Source organism: Chroicocephalus ridibundus, chromosome 4 (genome assembly GCF_963924245.1).
Source record: "Chroicocephalus ridibundus chromosome 4, bChrRid1.1, whole genome shotgun sequence".
Classification (NCBI taxonomy): Eukaryota; Metazoa; Chordata; class Aves; order Charadriiformes; family Laridae; genus Chroicocephalus; species Chroicocephalus ridibundus.
This window is the reverse complement of record NC_086287.1, coordinates 41,687,341-41,713,018: the sequence shown is the minus strand read 5'-3', so window position 1 is coordinate 41,713,018 and position 25,678 is coordinate 41,687,341. Positions and strand designations below refer to the sequence as shown.

At 50.4% G+C, this 25,678-nt stretch overlaps 1 protein-coding gene across 7 annotated transcripts in view; it reads left to right on the top strand.

Moving 5' to 3' along the window:
- The window catches only part of SLC8A3 (solute carrier family 8 member A3), a 118,999-nt gene that overhangs the window by 79,815 nt on the left and 13,506 nt on the right, over positions 1-25,678 (top strand). For 5 of the 7 annotated variants that reach the window (XM_063332761.1, XM_063332764.1, XM_063332760.1 and 2 more), the window contains 2 exons: positions 13,690-13,796; positions 24,885-24,902. In XM_063332761.1, the coding sequence (XP_063188831.1) occupies positions 13,690-13,796; positions 24,885-24,902 (125 nt within the window). Of the gene's footprint in view, positions 1-13,689; positions 13,797-15,193; positions 15,298-24,884; positions 24,903-25,678 lie in introns of all 7 variants that reach the window. The other 2 variants (XM_063332762.1, XM_063332763.1) reach the window with 2 other exon arrangements.

Sequence of the window (25,678 nt, the reverse complement as noted above, 5' to 3'; positions counted from 1 at the left end):
TGGGTGGCTTTTAGCATTTAGAAAGAGTTTATTTCTCAGCATGCATTTTACCCCCTTGCCTTTCTCGGGTGGCTAAGGAAGCAGGGGGGAGCGTGATGGCAAGGAGCAGAGCTAGGGACAGCATCTGAAAAATAGAATAAGCCACTGATAAACACAGACAGACACCCTGGTAAACAGACAGACAGAGCAGAAGGCTCCCGCTCCTGACAGTCTCCCCGGCATATAGCAGTTTCCTTGTAAGAGCGCTGACACTCACTGCAGGGCACATGTGAAGTGAGCTGGAAGAAAGTGGAGGCTGGAGCAGGCAGCGGGGAGGGAGCGATGCTCAGGCACCAATGGCATTGCAACCCAATTACGTTCTGGCTGGGCAGAGAGCTGGGATGGGATCTCCTTTCAGAAAAAATCAAGATCAGCTCAAAAAAAATAATTATCAAGCGCACCTTTTCCTTTTTCTTCAAAAGCTCTTCATCTTGTGATTTCAAGTCATAAAAAGTCTTCTAGGTCCCATAATGGGAAAGACTCTTGATGGAGTCAGGGAGTTACATTTTTAAGGTGAAAGGACTAGGAGGGCAAAGGGGGAGCTCATTAGACAACAGCCCCTCCTCTGAAACCACAAGGGATTTCTTGTAGAGGTCTGCATGAGGTTTTAGCCTTCAGAGCAGTTGTGTCATGTTACTGAACCCCTGGGGACATGTTTTCTGATGCTGGAGTGAAAGGTCCTGCACTCACCACCAAGCTGGGTGGAAGACCAAGGCTACGATAATGGTTATTTTTCATTATCAGGTTACGGTTCTAACCAGATGGTGAGGAGTATGTGGCACCAGCCTGCAAGGCCAACATTCAGTGGGAGTTTGAAAGGATTTACACCAAAGTGCATCAGGAGTGTGGCTGGGCTGTGTCAGGACAGGTCAAGTCAAACAGTTGATCAGCAGTGCCATCAAAAACTGAGAGAGAGAGGACAAAGCATTCAAGGTGTTGAGGGAGTTGCGATAGGAGGATTTAGACAGCAAGAAGGTGAACAATAGTTGAGGGGCATATTGGGATGAGGGTAGGGCTTGCTCTTAAGATGCGTGAAGGGCCTTGGCACTAATTCTTGCCATGAGGCAGAGAGGGCAGGAGGAGACTCCTGTCTGTCAGACAGAGACTCCAGGAGGAGTTCAAGCTGTCTCTGATATGAGTTGGTCAGCAGGCCAAAAACGCTTTCCACAAAGCTGGATCCACATGTGAAAGCTGAGACGGGACAAAGTGTTAGAGTGGAAATTACAGCAGGAAGATGATAGAGGACTATGTTGATTAAAGGAGACCCGCTTGGGCAGGAGAGGGCTGCGCAGGCTGTGGTCTGTTTGATCTGATGTGGCCATGCCAGCGGGCAGCACTTGTTCCCTTCTCTGGCTGAGCGGGGCTGTCCTGCGAGGGGACCGGCTGTGGGGAGGCAGGAAGGTGTCTGGCAGCCCCTCTGAGTTGAAACAAGGTCATCTGCAAAATCAAGCAAGGCTCAAAGGTTGCCCTGCTCCTACATTTAACCCTTCTGAAACACTCTTCTTCGCCAAAGAGCTGATTGATAACATTATGTTTGTTCAGTTTGTGAACAAGGAGGTGGCTTTTTTATGGCCCAGAGCTCTGGATTCTGGAAGCACCAGCCTGGTGGGGCTGGCCTTCTCCTGGGAACCTGCAGCTCCTCCGAAGGTATTAGCTCCTGGAAGCTAATGAATGGTCCTGTTTGGTTTTTCCAGTGTGTTTTAATAGGTAAGAAATAGAATGAAAACAGTCCCAAAGAAATGAAATGGTGTAACTGAGTATCCTCTACCCTATTTTCAGTGCTACAGAAGAGAAGAAAACATTGAACCTGGTCAAATGCACAGGGCCTTGGATAAAAATGCAGTATCTTGGCTCTGTGTAAATGGTTGGATTTGCAACCCTGATGTTGCTGTGGCAATTCGGTGTGCTGTCCCTTATCTTGGTCACAAGAAGCCTGTGACTGGAGCCAAAGCACCCCGGTTCCGGCTCCAGCTCCTTTTGTTCATATATAATAATTGTATCTATCTGCAGCGTGCAGAGCGGGCTTGTGTCAGGCTGGCAGCTGCACAGCGTTGTTTGCAGCTCATTAATTTCCTACAGATTGCTGCCTTGCTGCTCCGTTGAACGTAGCGCAACTCCAGTGGCTGGGCTGAACACCGCCCTGCTGAGCTGAAAGCACCGGCTCCCTGGGAATGTGGGCAGAGCAGGCTGAGGGAGGGGAAAGAGGGACTCACAAGGGTGATGTCCGGAGAGGTTTGTGATGGGAAAGTTTGCTTAGCTCTCCACCGGTTTTGATGTGCTTTGAGCACTGAAATCTGGGGATGCTGTCATGTGCAGAAGCCATCAGGAAGGTCTAGGTAGGCAGGGGGGAGCTGAGATATGCCAGCTCCCACGCTGGGAATTGGGTGGATTATTCTGACCTTTCTTGGAAAGCCAAATTTCATTGCAGGCACTGTAAGTGTAGGACAGTGAGTCTTGGGAACAGCTGCCTTAAGAGGAGAGCTTTTGGTCTCCACCTACATTGTCTGTGCTGGAAAGAGCAGTGTTTTGGGCAGTAGGTGCAAATCTCTGCTCGCAGCTGCACATCTGGGCTGTGCCTCCACCTGTTGCCATTTTGGGGGATGTGGGTGTGTCGTGGTGGAGATCGAGGGTCTCTAATCCCTGCTGGCAGGGGCCACCTTCACTCCCACCACAGCCTGGCTCCTGTGGTGGTAGGATCAGGACGTTGAGGTCCCTGTGGCCATCAGTCATGGGTGCTGGGTGGCATCCTGTGCTGAGTGGCTCGTCCCCAGTGTGCCATCATGTCCCTGCCTGCGATGCTGGGGAACTTTGGGCAGCTCTGTCCCCAGCTGTGGCTCCCTGTCTGCCTCTGCTGTCGGCAGCAGAGATAAAGCCACCCCAGCTGTGCCAGGAGCTGGCCGAGTACAGAGTCAATACGAGCTTGTGAAGCAGCACAGCAGCAGGACTTGAGTGGAGCTCCCCGAGGGCTGCTTTTGGCACTCGGGCAGCAGCGGCTTGCGTGTCTCTGCTGGGATGCCATGTGGCACTGCAGGTTTGGTTTTGGGCACCCCACATCAGAAGGGTTTTGCAGGGAACTGAATTTTGAAGAGAGATCAGAGAAGTTGCGTAGAGCTAAGCTGAGCTACAGCCATCACCAGATGGCATGCAGCCCTCCAGAGCTGTGCCCAGAGAGGAGGATGTGGGTGGTTGTCCTCTGGATGTCCGAGGGTGGATGACCCGAGGGTGCAGGTGGTTATCAGCACTCACAGGAGTGATGAGCCGAGGCAGGGATTGGTGCTCAGTGCACTCCCCAGGGCAACAAGCTCAGGTCCATGGGGCACCTTATCCCAAAGAAGCAGTGCCCAAAGGCCAGCCTCTTGGGTCTCTTCAAAGCGCTGAGTGATGCATGGCAGGGCCATGCCATCAGGCAGTGCAGGGGTCTCATTTCAGCTAACAAGCTTCAGCAATTTTTGCCCTACGAGGAGTTTAAAGCCTTCCCGGGCTGGTGAGGGTTGTTTTGAATCTGGCACTTCTCATTCCTCAACTTCCTCTCCCCCTCCATCCCCACCTTCTCGTCCTCGCCAGCATCTCCATGGCAACCCTGTTGCTGAAGAATAGCGAAGACATCTAAATATAGCTTCCAAATCTCCATGCCTTCAACAAAAAGTCTAAAACCAGGGGCGACAGCTTGAAGCACTGGGCTGCTAATACCAGCCAGTGATGAGTGTCTTGCAGGTGGGATTCAGGAGTGCTGTGGTGGGACAGGGGTCCCATTCAGCTGAATGCCAGTTCCTTGTTTGCTCACAACATCTCAAGGGGCTTTGAAGTAGTCCAGCCTACCCTCTCCTGTCCTGGGCACTCCCACTTCTGCACCCTGTCAGGTTTTGGAGCCACTTTTTAGAGCAAACAGAAGCATCTCCAGTACTTCATTTGGCTATTAACATCCATGGTGGGTTTTGACGCTGTAGGCTTTTGTTGTGGTGCATTAGACTAAGCTGGAAGCAGAACAATTCAAAGGCTTTTAGTAAGGAATAAATTCTCTTCCTTCCTTCTTTCGCCACCCTCTACTTCTTCTTAAGTTTTATACTGTGTGACCATAGTGGGGTTGTGTGTGAGGTTTGGATCCTTTTAAAATTCCTTTCTGAGGGAAAAAGAGCACAGCATCTTCTCAGAGAAGATGCTCCACCGGGAACCTGCCCAAGGTAGGGAGGAGAGAAATGTCCATGCCCAGGGCCCTGGCACTGCTTTGCACCTACACCAGCCTGGTACCCACCAGAACTGGCTGATTTCATGGGCTGCCAAGTTGAATTATTACTTGTACAAGACAAGTGCTTATTGTACAGACCTCAACAAATAGTTCTACAGGCTGCCGAGACTTTTTCTGCTCTCCCCTGGCCCTGAAGCATCAAGTCTCATAGGGTCAGCAAGAAAAAGCTGACCTGCAGCAGGCCAGGCAAAGGCCTTCTTGTGTCTGTACATCGGTACACACAGCTTCAGTATTCGGAGCCAACAGTCTGGAAGGTTATGCACAGATCGGCCTAGCTTTATTTTTTTTTTAAAGAGGAACTTAAACAAAGATTATAGCTGAACCTGAAAATGTTTAATAGAAAAAAAATAGCTTTATTAAACTGAATAAAGGAAACAAACCTGTGGAACTGGGCTGTTATGCTTGTACAACCCGGCTTAAATATCCCAACTCAGCTGATCAGCAGCATGGACTCAGCTGAAGGAAAGGGGGTTTAACATAACCCTGTTCTTCCCCTCTTTGCAGAAATTCTTGAAACCGAATTGTGGCATCCTTAAGAGTCGTTTAGATGTGGTGTTAAGGGATAAGGTGTAGGGGAGAACTTTGTAGAGTGGGGTTGATGGTTGGACTCGATGATCCCAAGGGTCTTTTCCAACCTAAATGATTCTATGATCTTTCCTTGACAAACTCTCTGTATTAGAACATTTTATCATGTTCAAACAAAGTGATATACAGAGTGCTTTGGAAATCTGTTTTTCTGGCAGGGCTGACTGCATTAAGGAAGTTGCCGGAGCATTTTTTTGTGATCTCCTACTGTGCCTTTTCCAGCTTTTCAGGGCTTCTGAGTTGAGTGTGAGATGTTTGCCATTTACTAGCTCCAGTGCTGATTCTCATGGCTGACACGTGTGGGTATACTTAAGGATTTTTTGCAAGGCATGACAGTGCTTAATGCAGGCTCACCTGCCTGCAACTTAGCAGCTCTGATTTCTCATTGCTGGTACAGTTATTTGCACCGGTACAAAGTAGGTGTGAAACACTGTCATGTGAAGTTGACAGCATGTCATGTCATGCCTCTGACGGCAGCAGAAAGTAAGGGCTGGGCTGCCGTGGCTGTTGTGTTTCAAACAATTTAGAAAAAAACCTAAAGGGACCACTTTAGTTTTCCTGTCCTAGATGGAGGAAGGAGAACAGTTGGGCAATATTTATTTTTTAATTTATTTATTTTATTTATTTTTTTAGCCAGCTACCACTGTGAATCTTTTACTGGTAACACTTTAAAGTTTTCTGATACAAGTAAAGACTTCAAAAAATATGGCTTTAGTCTTGGCTATGTCCCTTGAATTATTGTGTGTCAGCTACTAAAGCATTTTCAATAGTTCTAATTGAAACATGAGCCAATTTACTAATTAGCCAAGATTACATGAGGAATACACAAAGGGAAATCGCCCTTCTGTGTCAATATTTCCTCCTTTATACCTTACGAAGACCTGGTGCAACGTGAACAAACTACACTGCCAGCAGCCAGCCAGGCAGAGCCGCTGAGCTCCTGGCGGTCCCGAGCAGAGTCCCACGCAGTCCCAGGGAGATAGGCATGGCGGGAAGGTGCGCAGGGTTTTGGACTGGGGTCTTGGTCTCTGCTTCAGGGTATGGCAACTTCTTGCACAGTGTCTTCCTCAGTGGACTTTCTCTTCCTCCTTGTGACCTGCTGCAGAGGAGATGGATGTTTCTGGCCCTGTCCCTCACAGGAACGGGGTGGAGATGCCCTGTGTGCTGCACGCAGGGCAGGGGTAGGGACATGCAGAAGGACTCTAGGTCATCTGGGCAGGTCCCAGCGCCTGCCTGTGTGGGGAGGGACAGCAGGGGCATAGGGAGCTCTCCTTGCTACCCGTGCCGGGAGCTGCTATCTGCTCCCCTCACAAGCAAGTTATATCAGTCTGGGTGGACATTATGAAGAACTTCCTAGGAGTAAAGAGTTGAAATAAGGGGAAAGGTTGTCCAGAAAATCATCTCTACCATGAAGCTTTCAAAAACCAGTTGGGCAACCACCTTCCCTGCCAGGAATGGCTTGGTGGGACTGGCCTTTCCCAGAGACCAGTCGACAGCTGAGCGCTAGCAGTTGCTTACAGCCCTGTTTTCTGAGGTCTTTTGATTTCCTGATAATGTAAAGGAACTTTAGCAAGGAAGAGGAGGTGCCCTAGAGAAATGCACACCTCCCTTCAAATGAGAACCAAATCAGGTGAAGCAGAATAAGTTGATACTCATGTGAATAAGTGATGTTTCCACCACCACTTGAAGCTCTCTCTGCTCTCTTCCCTAACCCTCCTTATGGCTGCATCACTATAACATCTTCCACATTAGGCATTCAAAACAAGTAGGGACTGTCCCAGATTAAATCCCTGTGAAAAATAAGGATCACAACCACTGCATGGATATAGAAACTGAAGCACGGAAGTATCAAGTGACTTGCATGGATGGCTTCAGGCTTGCCTGGAGAAATACATAGGTATTCTATGTGTAGCGTAGTACCTAGTGATTAGCACTGCAAAGAACCCTGTTTTAACGGTAAGATGATAACTTGTTATCATCTGGTTATTCCATAAGCCAACTCAAGACAAAAGAGAAAAAAAAAAACATTTCTGGGTCTGTGATACTTTGCAGCCAACTGGTCTTGTAGTGAGGTGGTCTGGGCTGTTCTCCATGTGCTTGCTGCACAGAGTGGGATGGCTCTTGCACAGCTGCTCTTCCAAGGTCCTCATGAATGACACAGCCAGTTCCTGGAAACTGGCCCTCAATGGCTTGTCTCCAGCTCCTGTACTAGCACCAGTTCTTCTGTAACTCATACATCGGTAACTTGCACATCAATGATCTGCTTGAAACTCTATCCTGACAGTTCGTCTATCCTGTTGACGTCTGCATAAGTAATTATTACCAATGTCTGCTCTGACCTTAAAGGCACCTTCAGTTCTGACCTGGCTGCTAGAACAAACTGTGGCCATCACCGGTGCCTGCAGCTGGATGCTTCAAAATCTATTCTTCCCTCTGTAATCCCCATGGGAGCCAAAAGTTTTCTTTCATGTGCATGAGCTTAAGTCCAATGTGCAACCTGTCTGTCTTGGTCATACTCTGAATAGGTTCCTAAATTACCATGATTTCCTTTGAAATTAAGATCACTCATCATCTCCTTGGTGAGTTTAGTGAATCTGCTTTGGCATCTAATGATTCTCCTCCTCAAACACCTATGTGCTATGTGACAGCCTAATCCTTTGCTTCAGAATGGCTCAGCTTTTCCCACCCTGGGTTACTTGATGCGCAACTCTACATGACCACGTGCATCATATCAGGGCTTCTCTTGCTGGCTCCTTCACCTTGTCTGCCAGCACTGTCATGTTGCTCTGTTAAATATCCACCTCCCAGTGAGCTGGGCAAAGGCAGCTCCCCACTATGCATAGTCTTATTTAATCCCGTCTGGTTTGCCTCAAATGTTGACGTCTTACCTAGTCAGCATTTTTGCAGTAGCACTTCTCAACAAGATCTTCTGGCAGAGTGAATAGGTCCTATCTGTAGTTTCATGTTGAAATCCCAGCCCAGTGCAGAGCTCTGGGGAAGAGTCAGACTTACACCACGCGCTTTGAAATTCGTGCTGTAGGGACCTGCACCCACAGCAAATCAGATGAGGATTTGGGTATATCAAGATGTGTCAAGAACGCTGTGGCTTGCCCCAAGGTGCATGCGCTAATGATTCACATTAATGAGTTACTAAAGATCTCCTGGTACTTCTTACTGTCCCAGGGATGTTTACCTTGCTGTCCTGGCTGCTTTCCATCCAGGCTAACAGCATCCCACTGGGAACTGTAAATCCTGCCCTTGCACAGCCCTGCCTCTTTCAATGGTATATACTATGTGACATCTCCTGACTTACGCTGTTTTTAGAGCTGAGCCTTATTTCAGATTCCAAAGTCACGCAGACACATCCTCTTAACCTCCTCAGCAATAATTCCTGCAAATGAGAGTCTCCACACAGAGAGATACTCAATATTTTCTAGCACATTAATCAAATAACCGTCCAGTTGTTGCCTTATGTGTTGGAAGCGGACGTGTTGTCAAATAAAATGATTTTATAGATTATCCTCTGTACTTCCCAGGCGGGGAATTTAGCAACATCATGTGCGCAAAGTCCTTTAGGAGAAGATCGATGTCTATTCATTTCATCTTCCGTTGCTTACTCAGGGAAATCTCATACTTAATGTTGCTCCCCAGAGGAGGTTTCCCATCCCTAACTTTTAAAACCAGTGACTGTTTCTAAGTGGATGTTGAAAGGACAGCCCAGGCTGCCATCATGTGACAGCCATTGGTGGCAGCTTGCAATGACCCCAGAGAAAAAGGAGAGAGCGAGCAGCTATCCTGACTTCTGTACGGCCAGGTGATCCCTGGGAACGCTGGCTCTCGCCTTGCCCTGCTGCATCACAGCCCAAGCCCAAAGCATTGCTCACTCTGCTGAGAACACCACCCAGGCCTGAATTAAGGAGTGCTTCCCACCAAAGTATTCATGTTGGGGCTGAGATTGGACTATGCTATGTCTTGGTGATGGGTCTTGGGGGTTTGCAGAGTGGCTCCTTGCTGCCAGCTCCAAGCGGCGTTTAGTGAAGGCAGTTGATTTCCAGGAGGGGCTTTTGGACGGCCTCCGTTATTCTCCACTTTCGAGCTGTCTGAGGTACGCATTGGCCACAATGAAGCTGTCAGGGGAAGGCTGGAAACTGTCCTCCTTTCCCCACATGGAGCGATGAGAGGCTGGGGAATGAAAGATGCTCAGCTGAGCAAGGTGGGCTTCAGATCCCTTGCTTCCTGTCGCGGTGAGCGTGCCCGTCAGGGCTGCTGTGCTGCCAGCCCCTCTTGTGCCCGCCTCTGCCTCCATTAATTTCAAGAAGCTGTCAGGATGTTCTTGCAGCAAAATGTTCCCGAGCCTCCTGCTCTCGCACGCTTTCTGCCTCTCGGTGTCCTCCTGTCACATCTCTTGCATTAACGTGATGCCTTCCCGGGGCGGTGTTATGCTCCAGCCCTTCTCCCCATCCATCTCCTCCACTCTCCATGCCTTCCAAGGAGGTAGCTCTCAGTGTGGCTGCAGGTGAGAGATGAGATTGCGCGGGAGCAATCTGTGTTTTGGCCTCCAGACGATTTATGACAGCTCGGGACGCAGCTGTAGTTACGGTTGCTTTCATAGGCCTGGAGAGGAGCGAGCTTCTCGCGGTGGCTGGGGAAGCTGCAGAGCCCGGGAAAGGGCAGCCCCCACCAGCTGGGGCGGGCTGGGAGGGGTGGCCTGATGGGCCACCGCAACTGCTCTCCGTCAGCGCTGACCTTTCTGTGGTGACAGTCACCGGAGCAGCCAGCCAGCCAGCTGAGAGAAGGGCACTTCCCCGCAAAGGAGCAAGCCCAGCCCCGTGCCCCCATCCTTGCGGGCTGCAGAGCGACCTGGGAGTGGGGATGCTGCTCTTCCCTCTGCTGCAAAATCCCAGTTAAATGCTCCCCACTGTCTGGCGCTGGGTCTGTGAGCCCTCACCCACCTCCCAGCGTTGCTGCACAGTGCCTGCAAACTTCTGCCTGGCTCCTTCGCTCCTTGCACCGGGAGGTCTGGCATCACGCTGGCTCTGGAGCAAGAGTGGGCAGTAGCCGGGGTTTGGTTGGGGCCCTCCATCCCACCCCGGGTGGTGACAGGGTCCCCACACCATACAGCCCCCCGACTCCGGGCTCCTGCACTGGGTCCCCAAAGCTTTCATGGTGCAGTGGACCTGCTCGCTGCCTCTCAGCAAAGCTGGGGAGGTCAGGCACCTCCTCCTCTTCTGGGATTCATTCAGGTTGGGCAAGTGGCGCAAGGTCCTGCCTGTGTCCATGCAGGGCACCTGCAGCTTTGGTCTGTGGAAGTTCTGCCCCTCAACTGCTGTTTCAGAGACAGATAAAAGATCCTTTTCTCCCTATGGCTCATTAACGTGATGGGTTGACCTTGGCTGGAGGCCAGGTGCCCACCAAAGCTGCTCTATCGCTCCCCTTATCAGCTGGAGAGGGGCGAGAAAACATAACAAAAGGCTCATGGGTCAAGATAAAGACAGGGAGAGATCACTCAGAGCGATCATATCATCACGGGCAAAACGGACTTGATTTGGGGAAATTAATTTAATTTCTTGCCAATCAAAATCAGAGAAGGATAAGGAGAAAATAAACCCCAAATCTTAAAACACCTTCCCCCGACCCCTCCCTTCTTCCCGGGCTCAACTTCACTCCCAATTTTTTCTACCTCCTCACCACGAGTGGCACAGGGGGACAGGGATGGGGGTTGTGGTCAGTTCATCACGCATTGTTTCTGCCTCTCCTTCCTCCTCAGGGGGAGGACTGCTCACACTCTTCCCCTGCTCCAGCGTGGGCTCCCTCCCATGGGAAACACTTCTCCACAAACTTCTCCAACATGAGCACCTCCCATGGGCTGCAGTTCTTCACGAACTGTTCCAGCGTGGGTCCCTTCCACAGGGTGTAGTCCTTCAGGAACAGACTGCTCCAGCATGGGTCCCTTCCACGGGGTCACGAGTCCTGACAGCAAACCTGCTCCAGCGTGGGCTTCTCTCTCCATGGGGCCGTGTGTCCTGCCAAGGAACCTGGTCCAGCACGGGCTTCCCACTGGGTCACAGCCTCCTTTGGGCATCCACCTGCTCCAGCATTGGGTCCTCCATGGGCTGGAGGTGGCTATCTGCTCCACCGTTAACCTCCGTGGGCTGCAGGGGGACAGCCTGCCTCACCATGGTCTTCACCAGGGGCTGCAGGGGAATCTCTGCTCTGGCACCTGGAGCACCTCCTCCTCCTCCTCTTCCTTCACTGACCTTGGTGTCTGCAGAGCTGTTTCTCTCACATATTCTCACTCCTCTTTCCTGATGCTGTTACACAGGAGTTTTTTCCCCCCTTCTTAACTATGTCTTCACAAAGGCGCTACCACCATCACTGGTGTGTTCAGCTTTGGCCAGTGACGGGTCCATCTTGAAACTGCCTGGCGTTGACTCTGTTGGACATGGGAGAAGCTTCTAGCAGCTTCTCACAGAAGCCACCCTTGTAGCACCCCCATTACCAAAACCTTGACACGTAACCCCAATACAGTAACGAAGGAGGAAACCAGGAATTTATTGGATTGGTCACCAAATTCAGACACCTTTTTTGAAAAGCCACCTGATGCTTGAGTGTGTGGTAATGGCCCAGTTGGCAGGCAAGCTGAGCTGGTCTAGGAGTCCAGAGGGTTTGCTCTCTCGATTTCCTGTCCCAAGGGAACTTGCTTTGCGAAATCAGCATTTTACTGTGTATCCTCCCTATGGATGCCCATCACATTTTCTTTCTCCTTCTTGACTTTTTTTTTTAAAAAAAAACAAAGCATTAAAAAATGACTACTCTAAGGAAATCTCACTGCTGTGGGACTACTTAGTAGGCTGTATAGAGCGCTCTGTACTTAACAAAATATGCATGCAGTGAGTCATTATTCCTTGAGTCCACAACTTTGAGTATTCATCGCAGAGATGAGGGGCTTATGTGAAATCTGGCTTTTTATACACACAGCACACAGCTGGGGAGATCATCTGCTGGGCATGCGTCCTCATTACATGAGCTTTTCTCCTCTGCTCTGCTGTGTGCATGCACCACTCATGGAGATGGGAGAGCCACCTCATAAAAAAGAAAGAAAAAGGAAAAAGAAAAAGAAAAGAAAAAGAAAAAGAGGAAGGAAGGGAAAGAAAGAAAAAGTTGCTGTATGAAAGCAAACTCAAACGGTGTGCATGCATGACGTTCATTGCATAAAGCCTTAGAATGGCTTACCTAAGCTGGCCCCAGGGAAATGACGTCGGTGGGGTTTTTTTCCAAATTTTTGCAGACAAGCAATACTGAGTAATTTGGAGCTCCTGGAATGGAAAAACCATAAGCAATGGTAATTATTAATAGGATTTTAAAAAGCAACCCACGTTCAGGAAGCACTGGCTGCTTTTGAAAATCCCACCTTCTGTTTTGTAGTATATGAGCAAGGAAAAGATCAGAGCTATGAATCAGCTGTAGGTTTAACTCAATAAATTGAACAAGCTTTGCAAAGTTCCAGGGGCCCAGACAACACCTGGTTCAAAAGCCAAATTCGGTCAACCTCTCCAAAGAAAATGCAACAAAATCATTGTGATGAAATCTTAGCCGCGCACCAACATTTACACTAGAGACATATCGTTTAAAATCCTCCATCCTTCAGGCTGGATTAGCGGGGATTGAAAGGGTCTGGGGAAGGGAAAGGAGGCTTGCTGGCATTAGTACAGGATATGGGCAGAACAAGCACTGGCAAAAATGAAGCTGGTTTGTCTTAGAAAGAAGAATTAGAGGTGATTTTTCTTGCATATTCCTGCACTGATGGATATAGCAGAGGTTGTCCAAACTCTTCCCCCTATCCCGTATGCCATCATTTGAAAGACAGGGTTTGGGACCAAGCCAAAAGCAGAGGCACCACAGGGAATGGGATTTCCGTGGTCAGAGTGCAGGAGCAGTTATGACTTGAGAGTCAAATTGGAGGAGGGATAATTTTGTGGTCATTGGTGATATCAGTAGGAATGCAAGTTGCAGTGATGGCAGTTAATCAATCCTCCTATTCTCCGTTGTGCAATGGTGATTTTCAGGGGGCTGCTGGCCCCAGGATGGGGATTTGAAGCTTGGGGCTATTTTTCCAGGCTCTAGGATCTCCAGTCCTACTTTTCTCCTCCTTTCCATCCCCAGCCAAGGCAGGCTGTGCACAAAATGCACCAGGGACTGATCTGAACATTGAGGATGGGCAGGGAGTGAGGGGAGGTCGAAGCTGCAAGGCCACGTGTGGGTACGGAGCTGTGGGAAGGGGGTTTCGCTCGGACATGCAGATAGCAGAGCTGGGCTCCCCCATGGCCCGTGAGGTCGGAGGGTGTCTGCCCGGCACACGGGTGTTGCCAGCAGGGAGGCAGCAGCACGGTGCCTGCAGTGTGTGTGTGCTTGTGCGTCTGCTTTTCCACGCGTGTGTGTGCATGTGTGGTGGGTAGCAGGGTGAGGGATGCCTGCTTCTCTGCTGGCCACCAGGCCTTATTGCCCACACGCTGAGCCGTGAGCCACTGTGCTGGCGGCTTCTGAGCCCCTTGCTGGTTTGCTGAGGGATCAGAGCTAGTTTTGTCTAACTTCGCTTTGCCCAGGGTGGCCTGCCATTCATGCCTTTGGGTTAAACAGAAAATTGGCCAGTGTCGCTTGCAGGAGTGGGGCTTTAGCCTTTCTCAAGGGCCATGTTGAGCTTGTTCAGTGGGTGAGAAAACTTTGACTCTCTAATGTCCCCATTCAACTCTACCTTCCTCCACTGTTGCTTCTCTGTTCCCTTCTCGGCTTTATGACACTTACTATTTTTCCGTCCACAGCAAAACAGTTCACATCAAGGTAATTGATGATGAGGAGTATGAAAAAAACAAGAATTTCTTCATTGAGCTGATGAGCCCCCGCATGGTGGATATGAGTTTACAGAAAGGTGTAGTACTGGCCCTCCAGACTAACATTAACGTTCTTTCCTCTTCTCTTCCATCTCCTTCCTCCTCTTCTCCTTCTCTTTCTCTGATGTCTCTCTGTCTCCAACCGCTCTGCCCTAAACACTGCTGTGCGCACACACCGTGTCACATGGTACCCATGGGGGGTGGGTGATGCTGGGGCTGGGGAGAGGCGAAGTGGGGAGGGGGGACAGAGAGAGAAGGTTGGAGAGCAGTCCTGCTTGTCCATATCTCTGCAGCAGCTTGAGAGAGAGAGAGGGACCTTCTGCCATCCCCACTGGAGGGTCCAAGCAAATTTTGTAGTGTCAGCGGGAAGATACTGGCTAGAAACACATCCAACATCTCAGGAGATCATCGCCCAGCCCTGGTCCTACAGGGTGTCCTGGTCAGACCCGTGGTAGATAACGACAGGAATCGAGGCCTGGCAGAGAAGCAGCTCCTGTGATTTCCGAGAAGGACTCGGCAAAGGCTGTGCAGCCCCCGGTCCGGTTGCCACGGAGTGGCTCTGGGAGCAGGAGAAGAGGGCAGGGAGGAGCTGACGCCCCACTTTGGTTCACCCGAGGGCTCACAGCAGCTGTGTGTGTTGCAGGGGTGCTGGAGGGAGCCAGGCAAGCTGGCGGCAGGGAGAAGGGGCTAGCCCCGCTCTAGCACCCAGCATATTTCCATTCCAGCATTAAAGGCATTTTAGTCCCATTGTTTCGCCCTCAAGGTCCCAGCAAAGCTGTCCACTCCCAAGGAAAGCTGCATCCTCACTCAGGGAACAAGTCAGGGGGAAGAGGCAGATGCTATCAAAGAGAAAAAGCAATAAGATGTGCCGTTTTAAAAATGGAAATTAGAAATATCAGCCGCCTCCGCAGCTGACAGAGCTGTGGCCTGCCAGCAGAGACCCATCTCACCCCACTGGGGAATGTCTGTGAGTACCCATCTCTCTCTGTTCTCCTCAGGCTCCCAGCCCAGAGTCCCTGCAGATTTATTATTAATTGTAAAGGTAGCAGAAGCAATTGATCTTCCAGCTAAAACACAGTGGGTACCCCAGGGTGGTCCCTGGTGATTTCCAGGCAGACGAAACCCTTGCCATTACCATGTGACACTGAAAAAAAATGCGCTGCAGAACTCGCCTCCCACTAACCATCAGCAAGGTCCGACCTCTTCCCCTTCCCCCTCCCTCCTCACCCCCTCGCCAGCCCCCTCCCTCCCTGACACCCTCCCGCTCCCCAAGGAGCAGCTGCGACGGATGCCCCATGTCCAACAGGCACACCGCCCCGCCGGGGAAGGGGCTGTGTGCCGTGCCAGGAGCCCACGCCGCTGCTGCTGCTGCTGCCGCCTCGCCTCCAGCCGGCTGACCCTCTGTACACGGTTGTCTCTCTTGTTGTCCCTACAGGAAGACCGTAAGGGTTAAGATAGTAGATGAGGAGGAATACGAAAGGCAGGAGAATTTCTTCATTGCCCTTGGCGAACCGAAATGGATGGAACGAGGAATATCAGGTGTGAGATACTTTATGAAAAAAATGAAAAAAAGAAAAAAATCAGAATCAAGTCTCCAAACCCCAAATCCAGAAAATATAACCCTCTTTCTCCTCCTTCCCCTCCTTCCTTTTCTCCTCCTCCTGTAGATGGATCGACTTCTACTCTCTGCCCTCCTGTATTCTCACTCTCACCCTATTTCGGTGTCATCTCTGCCTTTAGAGCCCAGCTTACTTCTGATCCTCCTTTTGTGCAATGCTTGAGCCTCTGAGGCTGTGTTATTTTGATTGGGTCTCCGTGTCTTGATCTGTTTTTGTTCTGAGCACACCTTTGCTGTTCTCCCCTCTCCTGCTCCTTTGCCAGGGCCTTGGGGAGTGTGAAAGGCAAGAGAAGGGCGTAATGCATGGCTGCCCCTTTGGCTCCTCCTGTACACCCCCCGTCCTTCCCTCTGTTGTTGCCTGCCAGTGGCATTGCCTTGGTGCTCTTGGGTCCCTATGAGGCGCGGCGAAAAGCCCATGGGAGAAGAGGGAAGGTGTGAGGTATCTCATTTTGCTTTTATTTTTAAAAATGGTTTTCCGTGTATTTCATCTTAAAATGCCCTCAGTGTGTCGCAAGCAATCACAGCCTGTTGTGCAGAAGGTGTGGAGCTGTGCTGAGGTCCTACATCATCAGCAGTGAGAACTAGGATCTCCCAGCAGAGCAGGATTATAGTGGGAATAAACCCTGATTTACGGTTGTGCCTTGCATAGATGTATCTTTGTCCTTGTGCTATACGCATTTGACCCCTTTGTCACTGAATGAGTCTTGCCACTGGCTTCGCCAGCTTTGGGGTGACCCAGGAGGGCCAAGCTTTAAACAGAAGCACTTTACAAAAGGGAATTCAAATCCACCTTCTGGGTGTCTGGTACGCAGTTGAGACAGATGTGTGTGCCCACGGGCTTATTTCTGCTCCCATGTGCTCCTTCTCTGGAGATATTCAAAACACACCTGGATGCGTTCCTGTACAACCTTCTCCAGGTGAACCTGCTTTGGCAGGGGGGTTGGAATAGATGATCTCCAAAGGTCCCTTCCAACCCCTACCATTCTGTGATTCTGAGCTGCTGCAGGTGATGGTGACACCTGGCAGTTGCCCGTACAGCGCACAGCTTTTCCTTGCTGAAACATCTCCTGTCTCTTATCTGGCCAGCAGAGCAGCTGCCCTCTGGCCAGTCCGAGCTCCTGTGCATGGCTCTGTGGGACATTGGGGACAGACACAGCTTGCATTAGCATGACCATATCATCTAGCATCCGTGGATTTGTACAATGTAAACCCGAAGAGGATTCATAGTTTAATGCCCTTAGACCATCTCCTGCAGCCTGCAGGCAATGAGGGGAATTAGGTTTCACTGTGTGTCCAGCAGAGGCCCTCAGGTTTCACCAAAGTCCAACTGCCCTTGAGCAGAAGCAGTGACCAACCTGCCATATCCCATGGGCGTATGTCCCAGTGGTTAATTGCCCTCCAGGGTGAAGATGTGTGAGCACAGCTTCTAGGTAGAAGTTGTCTGGCCTCACCGTGTAGCCACTAGTTATTTTCCTACTTTCCTCCATCAGACGAAAGAACTATACAGTGTGCTGTACCTTCTGTGTAGGTACCTGCTCACCGTAGCCATATTACGGTCAAATTTCTTCATGGAAGTTTAAGGAGATTAAGCCCTTTGAATCTGTGTCAGCAAAGTCTTCAGCCCTAGATCAAAGTCTTCAGCCCTAGAATCACGCCGGGATCTGCTCTCCACACATGCCCCTTCCCATCCACAGGACTCCTACCTCCATCTCAGCAGGTACAGGAGGAAAATTATCTGCCTCTGGCTCTCTCCTGCTTATGCACTTGGTGGCTTGGAGCATCACACTGAAGTTTCTGCCTAGTTGTCTGCTCTCTGTGAGCCCTGCATCCTTTTCTAAACCAGTGAGCTTTCAGGATACAGAGTCAGGACTGGGATGGTTTTTGTGTAGTCCTGCATTTCTTTTTCCCGTATAGGCCACATTGCAGCTGGCTGAATAAAAACACGTATTTGAAAAAAAATCCAGATAGCCCCTAAGGTCGTTCAGTTGTAAAATGTCCTCATTATTATTGGGACTACAATGCTGGTTTGCTGTATTGTGTGTGTCTCATTTACACCAGCATGAGTTGGAGTCAGTGGGACTGTGATTTGCAACAGGCAGAGAGGAGATTGGAGCCAGACTAAATGATCTGCAGCACAGAGCGAGCAGGCCAGCCGTGTCACTTGCCGGAGGTGAGGGCACAGCCTCAGATGGACCCTCTTTACCTGGAAGAATTGAAGGACCATGCCGAGGAGGAGATGTGGAGCCCTGGTGGGCCTTGTTAGAGAAAGTCAGAGCAACGCCACGGCGGGTTTAAAATCTAAGAGGCAAGAGATTAAAATGCATTTGTAAATGTTGCTGGCACAAGGTGGCACAGTCACTACACTAATTCCAGGGCATCTGGAAAGGTCCTCAGCTCCATAGCGCTGCACGCCATGGCATCTGTGACGAGTGTGCCTTATACCTGGGGTGAAGAATACAGATCCACGTGAGGTTTTCCCACTCCAAACATTGGGAGTGATCGACAGCGGATGTTGTTGCCAGCAGCTTCATGGGGCAGCCAGCTCCTGGCGGAGAGGAGGCAGCCTGGGATGCACACGCCCTCGGCAAGCGTACAGTGTCGGGAAGGGACGCTCATGTTCCTGTCGCCATCGTGCTGTTGGAGGGGCAGAGTTGGGATGGTTTACTTATCGCAAAGCCCACGCGTGACCCATACAGCCCTACAGGCTGCTGCATGGATGCTGCCATTGCCCCGCACCCACAGACAGGGGGAATATCCCAAACTGCAGCTGCCTGACTGGGACTTTGTTTGGTTTTGTTGTGGTGATGCTTGGGCCCCGATGTGACTCACACAGTGAGGGCACCACACAGCTCCTGCCTCTCTGGGGAGGTTCGGGCTGGGCTGCTTTTGAAGAAGAGTCTCTCTGGGTTTCAGCTACCCACACGTTTGTTTCCAGCACTGCAGAAGATGTGGTTTTCTTGATGGTGTGTCCTCGTTTTGTTGTTACTCCCTACTTAGCTCTGTCACATTGAACCGGTGCCTAGGGAGGCTGTAGGAGTATTGGGTGTTCTCAGACGGCTCTTTGTAGCGTCTTCAAAACATCTCTCCAACCCAGTTGGGACCAGGGCAGCGCTGGGTGCCTCAGCTGACTGGTAGTTCTGTTTGGAAGTAGTCTGCAATCCAGGTCGTGCACAGCCAGACAGTGCATTGCAGTCTCGCTAGCTTTGTGCCAAGGGCCTGCACTTGCCCCAGGACCTCCCCGTGCAGAGGGTAGCTGCTAGCTTACCTTAAGGATACAAGCCAGGTAGCAGTGATGAAATTGGTGAGGAAGTGTGGTGCCCTGAAGGGAAGGCAGAGCTGATGGCAGCATGGGTGATCAGGGGAGTGGGAGCATGCTTCTCAAACCAGCCTGGGGCAGAGTTTGGATGGTTTACTTTGGATGCAGAACTTGGTCTGGAGTCCCATGCTATTCAAATCCCATGTGCTGTCCCTGAGGGTGGCAGCGGCAGTGGTTTCTGATAGACAAGCAGCGAAAGAGGACAGCAGGTGGGAACAAGGTTTGCTGTCGTAGGGTCGATTTGCATGACTGGCTGCGCTGTCCCATGCATGTGCTGGTACAAAGCAGTTGCCACCAGTCAAGGGAATTGTCTACTTGCCCTGACTGGAGATCTGGGATAGAGGGCAATGATCTTGGCTTGGGCTGCACAATTAGGTGAGGCTGAGTATCTCCAGGAGGGTCTCTGCGAGGACCAGAGCTCAGCAGAAAATTCATCCTATTGCTCTTGCTGTTTGCACCTGCAAGCACCTTACCAGGGAAAAACATCTCTGCTCAGGAAGGTACCCGTGGTTGTCCAAACACAAATTCCTCTCTTCAGGTTGCTGAAGACTTGCAGAACACATAACGGCCACTGAAACAGCCTTTTGATTGAAACATTTTGCATCATCTGCAGATGCCGCTCCTCACTGTTCACCCCCAATTATATCAGCACCATGCTGCTTTGAGCCTTGGGGCACTCAGTTGTTAACTTTTGCCATAAGGAGAGCTGACCGCTCCTGTTCTTTATTTTCCCCCCTGTGTAGATGTTACATCTACAATACCAAACATTATCTTGCAACCTATTTGTTCTTTTTCACCAAGTGCTTTCTGCAGCTGGAGTTTTTCAAAGCCTTTCTGATCATCCAAACAAGTCACATCGAGTAGTTTTACTTTACCAGCACTTTTTGTTGATGTGCTCCAATAATTCAACTTGATGAAGCTAGATCTGCGATGGGTATCTTGCCAGCTGGTCTGTGATGAAGACCAATACTGACTCAGTAGTGGCGTATCAGATGCAAGGAGCACTGGCGACGATGGCACTTGCTGCAAGCTGATTATATCAAAGTGAATGAGTGAAAAGGAACCAGAGGGACTCTCATTCTCTGCTTGGCAAGGATGGTAAATGTTTCTTTTCTTTTGCCTCCTGGACATCTCTCAGGTTTCCCGATCTTTTGTCTTTTCTGTTTCTAAGAAATGAACCTCTAAATCCTTTTTTGTCTCACCTTTCCTCCCTATGTGCGGTGACGTAAACTGAATCCCTCTCTACTGAGCTCTGCGGGGCTTTGAAACCTCCCAGCACCCTGAGCCACCTTTCTGGCCATCCTTTTTTCAGCACCTTTTTAAAGTGTTCCTGCAGTGAAACGAGTCTTTTCCTTTATGACAAGATGCTGTCTGCTGGTTTGACTCTTGCTCTCATGGCAGCTCTGGTGTCGTGTCAGCTCACAACTCGGACCGAGGATTTTACTGCTGTCAGCCCAGCGGGATTTTGGAGAAATACTTTCTTTACACGTCAGCTTTCACACTTTGTCTGCGGTCCTGGATTACAAGAGAAAAACTTGCTTTGCTTTCCCTTAAGTCTTCTGCTTAAATTGTGGTTAACCTTAGTGTTGATGGAGCCCAAATGGCACGTGAGGCTACTTTGAAGATTTCACTTGATAGCAGATAACGGTGAAAATAGCATTTGGAAAATTTTTTTTCATAAGGGCAATTGGGATTCTGCTCATGAGAATTCAGCTTGCGGCACAGCAGTGGAAGATTCAACCTCAGAGCTGGTGCATGAAGGCTGAGTCTTGAGGGTTAGGCTTTGTAAAAGGAACAACATCCTTCCTGCAAAATTTTGCTTCAGAAAGCATGTCTCCCACAAGATACGACTTCAGTGGGAACAGGAGCACAGATGGCTGGCCAGCACTATTAAACAGCTTGTTGGCATGACCTGGCTTGCGAAGTTTTTGTCTGAAGTCCTCTCAGCCCTCCCAGCGCAGAGTCAACCGGTGCGGACAAATCTCATAACACATCTCCTTTTAATCAAGTGTCAGCATCCCTGACGGGAAAGCTTCGTGCCCCAGAGGGAGGATGTGGATGGGAGTCACGGAGTAAGGATTAGACTGCAAAGGAAGAAGTATTCCTAGCTTGGATCGATCCAGCAAGTTATCTATATCAAAATATTGATGAAATAATGTGACTTGGTACAAAAGTCCATGCCTGGATAAGATAAGCTGCATCGATACGTGAGCACATGTGCTGCAGATTTTTGAAGTGTGGGCAGATGCTGCGAAACTCCTTCTTCCATCAGCTGCTGTTGGGAATAGCAAAGAAATATTAGATTGCTGTTACCTCCTTCCCCAAAGGTTTAATAATTTGCTTGCAGCTCTGTGATTAAGCTGAATGCCCCTGATTCTCCTGATGGAGAGGAGGAGTCTCTTGGAGTCTGCAAGAGCTTTGCTATTGACTTCAATAATAACAGCATTCAGGCTAATGCTGCAAAATCTCTGCCTTGTTTAGCCTATAAAAAACCATGTTTATAGCTCTTCACAGTCCGTTAGGGAAACAGTTTGCTCACCTCAGTGAGCAAATCTGGAGGCAGAGCCTGTGGACACTTACATCTGGAAGATGAGGGAATCCTTGCCTCTTTGGGGAGCTGAGCCCGTGGTTTGCATCGTCACCGAGCTCCTTTGGGTGCCTGTGAGTGCCCTGTGGTGTGATGGAGGGTGTCCTCAAAATCCAGCCCCCTCTCCTTCATTTCAGCTCGCTCTGTAAATCCCAGGCTTTTAACAAGGATCCTCGTATCTATGCAGTGGTTTCCTGGAGTCTTTAGGGATATTGATTAGAAAAGATTTATGTTAATGAAGAATGAGTCCAGAATAAAGCGTGCAGCATGGTCAAATCTCTCTCTGAGGTAAACAGCAGAAAAAGCTATTTCACTGTTTAGAAAAAGACCAGGACACACATTTAGCACAGGATTTACAGGATTGCCCTATTTCTGGTCTGCTCCCCTCCTAAGCCTGGTTCCTCTTGGTTTAACTTTCCTGGGCCTCGGTAGAGTTCAAGCAGGAGGGAATTCAATTCCTGATCTGTACCCCACACCAACATGCACATCCCAGCAGAATTTCTCTCCGAAGTACATCGAAAACATGCAGGTGAAATCATTTATTAGCAATTAGCTTTTTTAGCAGCTAAATTCAGGTCTAAATTGTCCAGTTTCAGGAGTGGCAGGGGAAGCAGAGTTCATGCACACAATTTTGGCTTTGCCTAGTGAAAAACAGACCTGCGGGGCAGAGAAATCCCAGTAAAGGAAAAACAGGGATCCAGAGCTGAAGGCTGTGGGTCCCCTGAGAGAGTCAGCGTCACCTGCCCTGTCTGCAGGCATGGGTGTGTGTCTGCGCTCACGCCATGCAAGGGTTAGGTGAGGGGTACCTGGGACTGCTATTTTGGATTGGACTGAGGAGCTAATTTTAGCAGCTCCCTGTAAGAATATGCATGTCAAGCCTCTGAGACTACCTGAGATGCCAGCAGCAATGTGGTGGCCTGGCTTGGCCCCAGGAGGAGCGTGACGTGCAGAGCATGAGTGCAGGAGAGGGAGAGGTGCCCTGGGGAGGGATGGAGAGATGCAGCCCAGGCTGGGAGCAGCAGAGGGAGGCTTGCGGGATGGGAAGAGCACAGGGGACATCGATGGGGCTGGTACAGGTACAGCATCCCCAGCTGGACTGTCAGGAAACATCACAGGTCAGGGCTAAGGGCACATTAGCAGATGCATGTGCAGGAAGGAAGCTTTAGGCCGTGAAATCATTTTCTTGCTTGCATGCACAGCATTCACTCAGAAATATAAAGATAAAATAATCCCTCGGCTTTCTGCATGCTGTATTCTTGATGTTTCATTCATAGCTTTATAGGCTTCTTCAAATATTCATGTATCATAACATAAGTGAAAGGGAGAAAAATAGTTCTTTTGCAGGCTCAAAAGCAAATGGGGAAAAAAATAAACTCAAATCCCAGAGCACTAGAATAACAGTTTTAAAAAACATGAGGAACCAATGATTTTTTTTTTAATAACCACAGTAGCTTAGGGGCCCAGTAATATTTCATTATATTAAATTTGAAGACCGGATCGACCCATTGTCCTAATGCTTGTAATTGCAAAAGGCAAATTAAATTTTCCCACATTGTCTGGAGAACCAGAAGACCATGGAATTGTAAGGAGGCCACAGGGTAGTATGGGGCTGCAGCAGGACGGAGCTACAAGGAGACTCCAGGTTCGTGCTACAAGGGGCAGTGATGGGCCTGCTGGAGGCTTCCAGGCAGGGCTGTGTGGACGACAGGAGGTGGCGTGGGCAGAGCAAACATCCCATTGCTTCTCATGGCTCTGTGGCACTGTACGTGCTACAGAATGTATTCACGAATGGTTCCCCCAAAGGTTTTTGACTTGGAAAAGGAATTTACCCTTAAACACGAGGGATGCTCAGCAAGGAGCCTCTTCATTGCCCCTTCTCCTTTCACTGCGCTTCTACCTGCCCGCATAGACAAGGAAGATCTCCCTGACTGCCCACGGTATTTCCAGCTGGGAAGATGGATAGGTGGATGGAGATCTTGACTGGTAGGATGCCCCTCTGCAGGCTGTTGGGAAGCTGTGCCCGTGGGTGCTGCCTGACAGAGCAGAGACGTGACTGGGAGCCGGGACTCAGGATTACTTTCCCCAGCTCTGCCACTGATGCGCTGTGCAACCTTTGACGAATCGCTTAGGAAATCGCTTTCAAACCAGCACAGATACGATTAGGTGCCTCTGTATAAAAGTGCCTGCTTTTCAGAGGCCTGAACCGGCAAGCCTGGGTAAATTAGCACTTTTGGACTCCGGCCCACTTCTGAGTTTGCAAAATGTTCCCTTTAGCCTCTCTTTGCTTGCTTCACCATCTGTCAAATGGGGCTGTTAATACTGACTCAGTCTTTGTACAGAGTTTTAAGCTTCTGAGACTAAAAGTGCATGATAGTAAGTGTTAGTAATTACAAGACCGTCATCACATGCAACCAAGTGTTCGGGGACCACTTTGCTGTTTGAAGGACAGGTAGAAGTCAAAGCTAAGTCACAGAGCTGATGCTTGGGCCCTCTTGAAGAAGGTTCAGTATTTTGGCTATACAAACTCTCCTGTAGTTTGTTTGAAACTTGGATGCAGGCTGTGGCTTTCTAGGGATAACACCAAAGAGGGATCCAGCCGGATGTTTCTTTGTGACAGCTCTGGTGAGTGGGTAAGTCAAGGCAGGGGAAGGCCAGGGGGTCACAGCCCAAGGCAGCAGGAGGGCTGGGCTGTGCCTGTACAGAAAGTCAGGGTAAGATCATCCCTTGCAAGGATCTTTGGACCTTTCTCCTCCATTCCTCCCACCTCTAATCTCACAGGACCACGCAGTCACATCTCCCAGGAGGTACATCCCGCTGTGATGACATTGCACGGCATGTGCCCCTGCAGCGCTGCCGGGCAGATCTGCAATTGGGAGCAAAGAGAGCCAGGGGAACTCAAAGCGGTGATCTTTAGGTGTGCCTGTGCTCCTCTCAGCACCCTGACCCTCTGGGAGCAGTGCCAGCGGGGCACAGGATAGGCATAGGTGAGCCAGGGCATCCCAGGAGATGATGCACGGCAGGGTTACCCGCTGCCCCATTTCGCACTGGAGGGCAGAGCCCATTTTATCAACATCTTCCCCTGATGATGCTCTTCTCAGTGAGCTGCCTGTGGCTCCCGGCCACCCTCTCTTCTCAGCCACCCATGGGTTTACCAGTGCCTCCCCAGTTGTGCCGATCCCCATCACAACCACACACTCCTGGCTGAAGTGGGGACACCCCCCCCAGTGCCTTCGGGTCAATTCGGATCACGTCAGGCCCCGCTAGCAAGCATAACCGTCCTCCCCCATTTTTCCCTTCCCCTCCTCGCTACTCCCTGCCTGCATCCCATCCCTCTGCCTTCACTGGGGGGGTGAAAGTGTGACTTTGGGGAGCCAGTGCCCTGGTGCTCACCAGTGCTGGCCAGCCTCCTGCCCGTCTCACTGCCGCGAGGTCTGCTCCCTGCCTGTGCCCGGCATGCAGCCCCGGCCAGCTCGCACGCCGCCTTGCGCCACGTCCATTGCTCACTGACAGCTGTCATCTGCAAAACCGCTTTTCCCCTGGGATATTAACTTTTTCCCTCTTTTCTTCTCTCTCCCTGTCTTTCTCGTGTTCTTCTCTCCCCACAGCCCTGCTGCTCACCCAAGGTAAGTGCTTTTTCTCCTTTCCTCCGCCTGCTCTGGCTCTGTTTTCATCCCCGTTGGTCAGGCCCCCCACTCCGTGTTTGTGTTTACTGTGTTGTAGACAACCCCAGCTCATGGTGTTCACGTCCAGCAGGAACTAGTTAAGAGCAATGCGTTAAGAACATGACAGTGATTGATTGACATCTAAGAGCCTTCCCCATATTCCAGATTTTTCCCCAGGGTTTTGGGAAATGACACGGTCAGGGTCGCAAAGCAGAACATGCAGCTTTTACTGATCTGGGGCCATGGCTCGACCCTCTCTTCGGGCAGCTCTGGGGCTTGGGTTGTGCTAATGAACCAGGGAGCACAGGGCTTTTCTGCAGGGGGGCAGCACTCCTGGGGCACAGGGTGGCGTTGCCCGGGGTGGGCGAGGGTGCAGGGCTGCGCAGGTGTCCCCTTCTCGTGCAGGATCAGGCCATGCATCGCCCTTCGGTGCATGCACCTGGGTGGTCTCCACCGCCCGTCCTGGGGCGTCCCGGGGGTGCACCCAGCGCCAGGGCAGCGCTGCCAGGGCATGATAAGCATCAGCACCTTTTCCTTCTCACCCCCAGCTCTAGCTCTGCACTCTTTGTCTCCTCTCCCTGTGTCAGGTTTTTTCTGTGCATTAGTACTGAGCCCCCTCTTCCTTGCCCAAAATCCCCGGTAACGCCGATCTCTCTTGATCCCACTGCGGTGCGATGTACGCCGCCTGTATTTTTCTTATTCCACCAATTCCAGAGATGATTACAGTTGAATTTGCA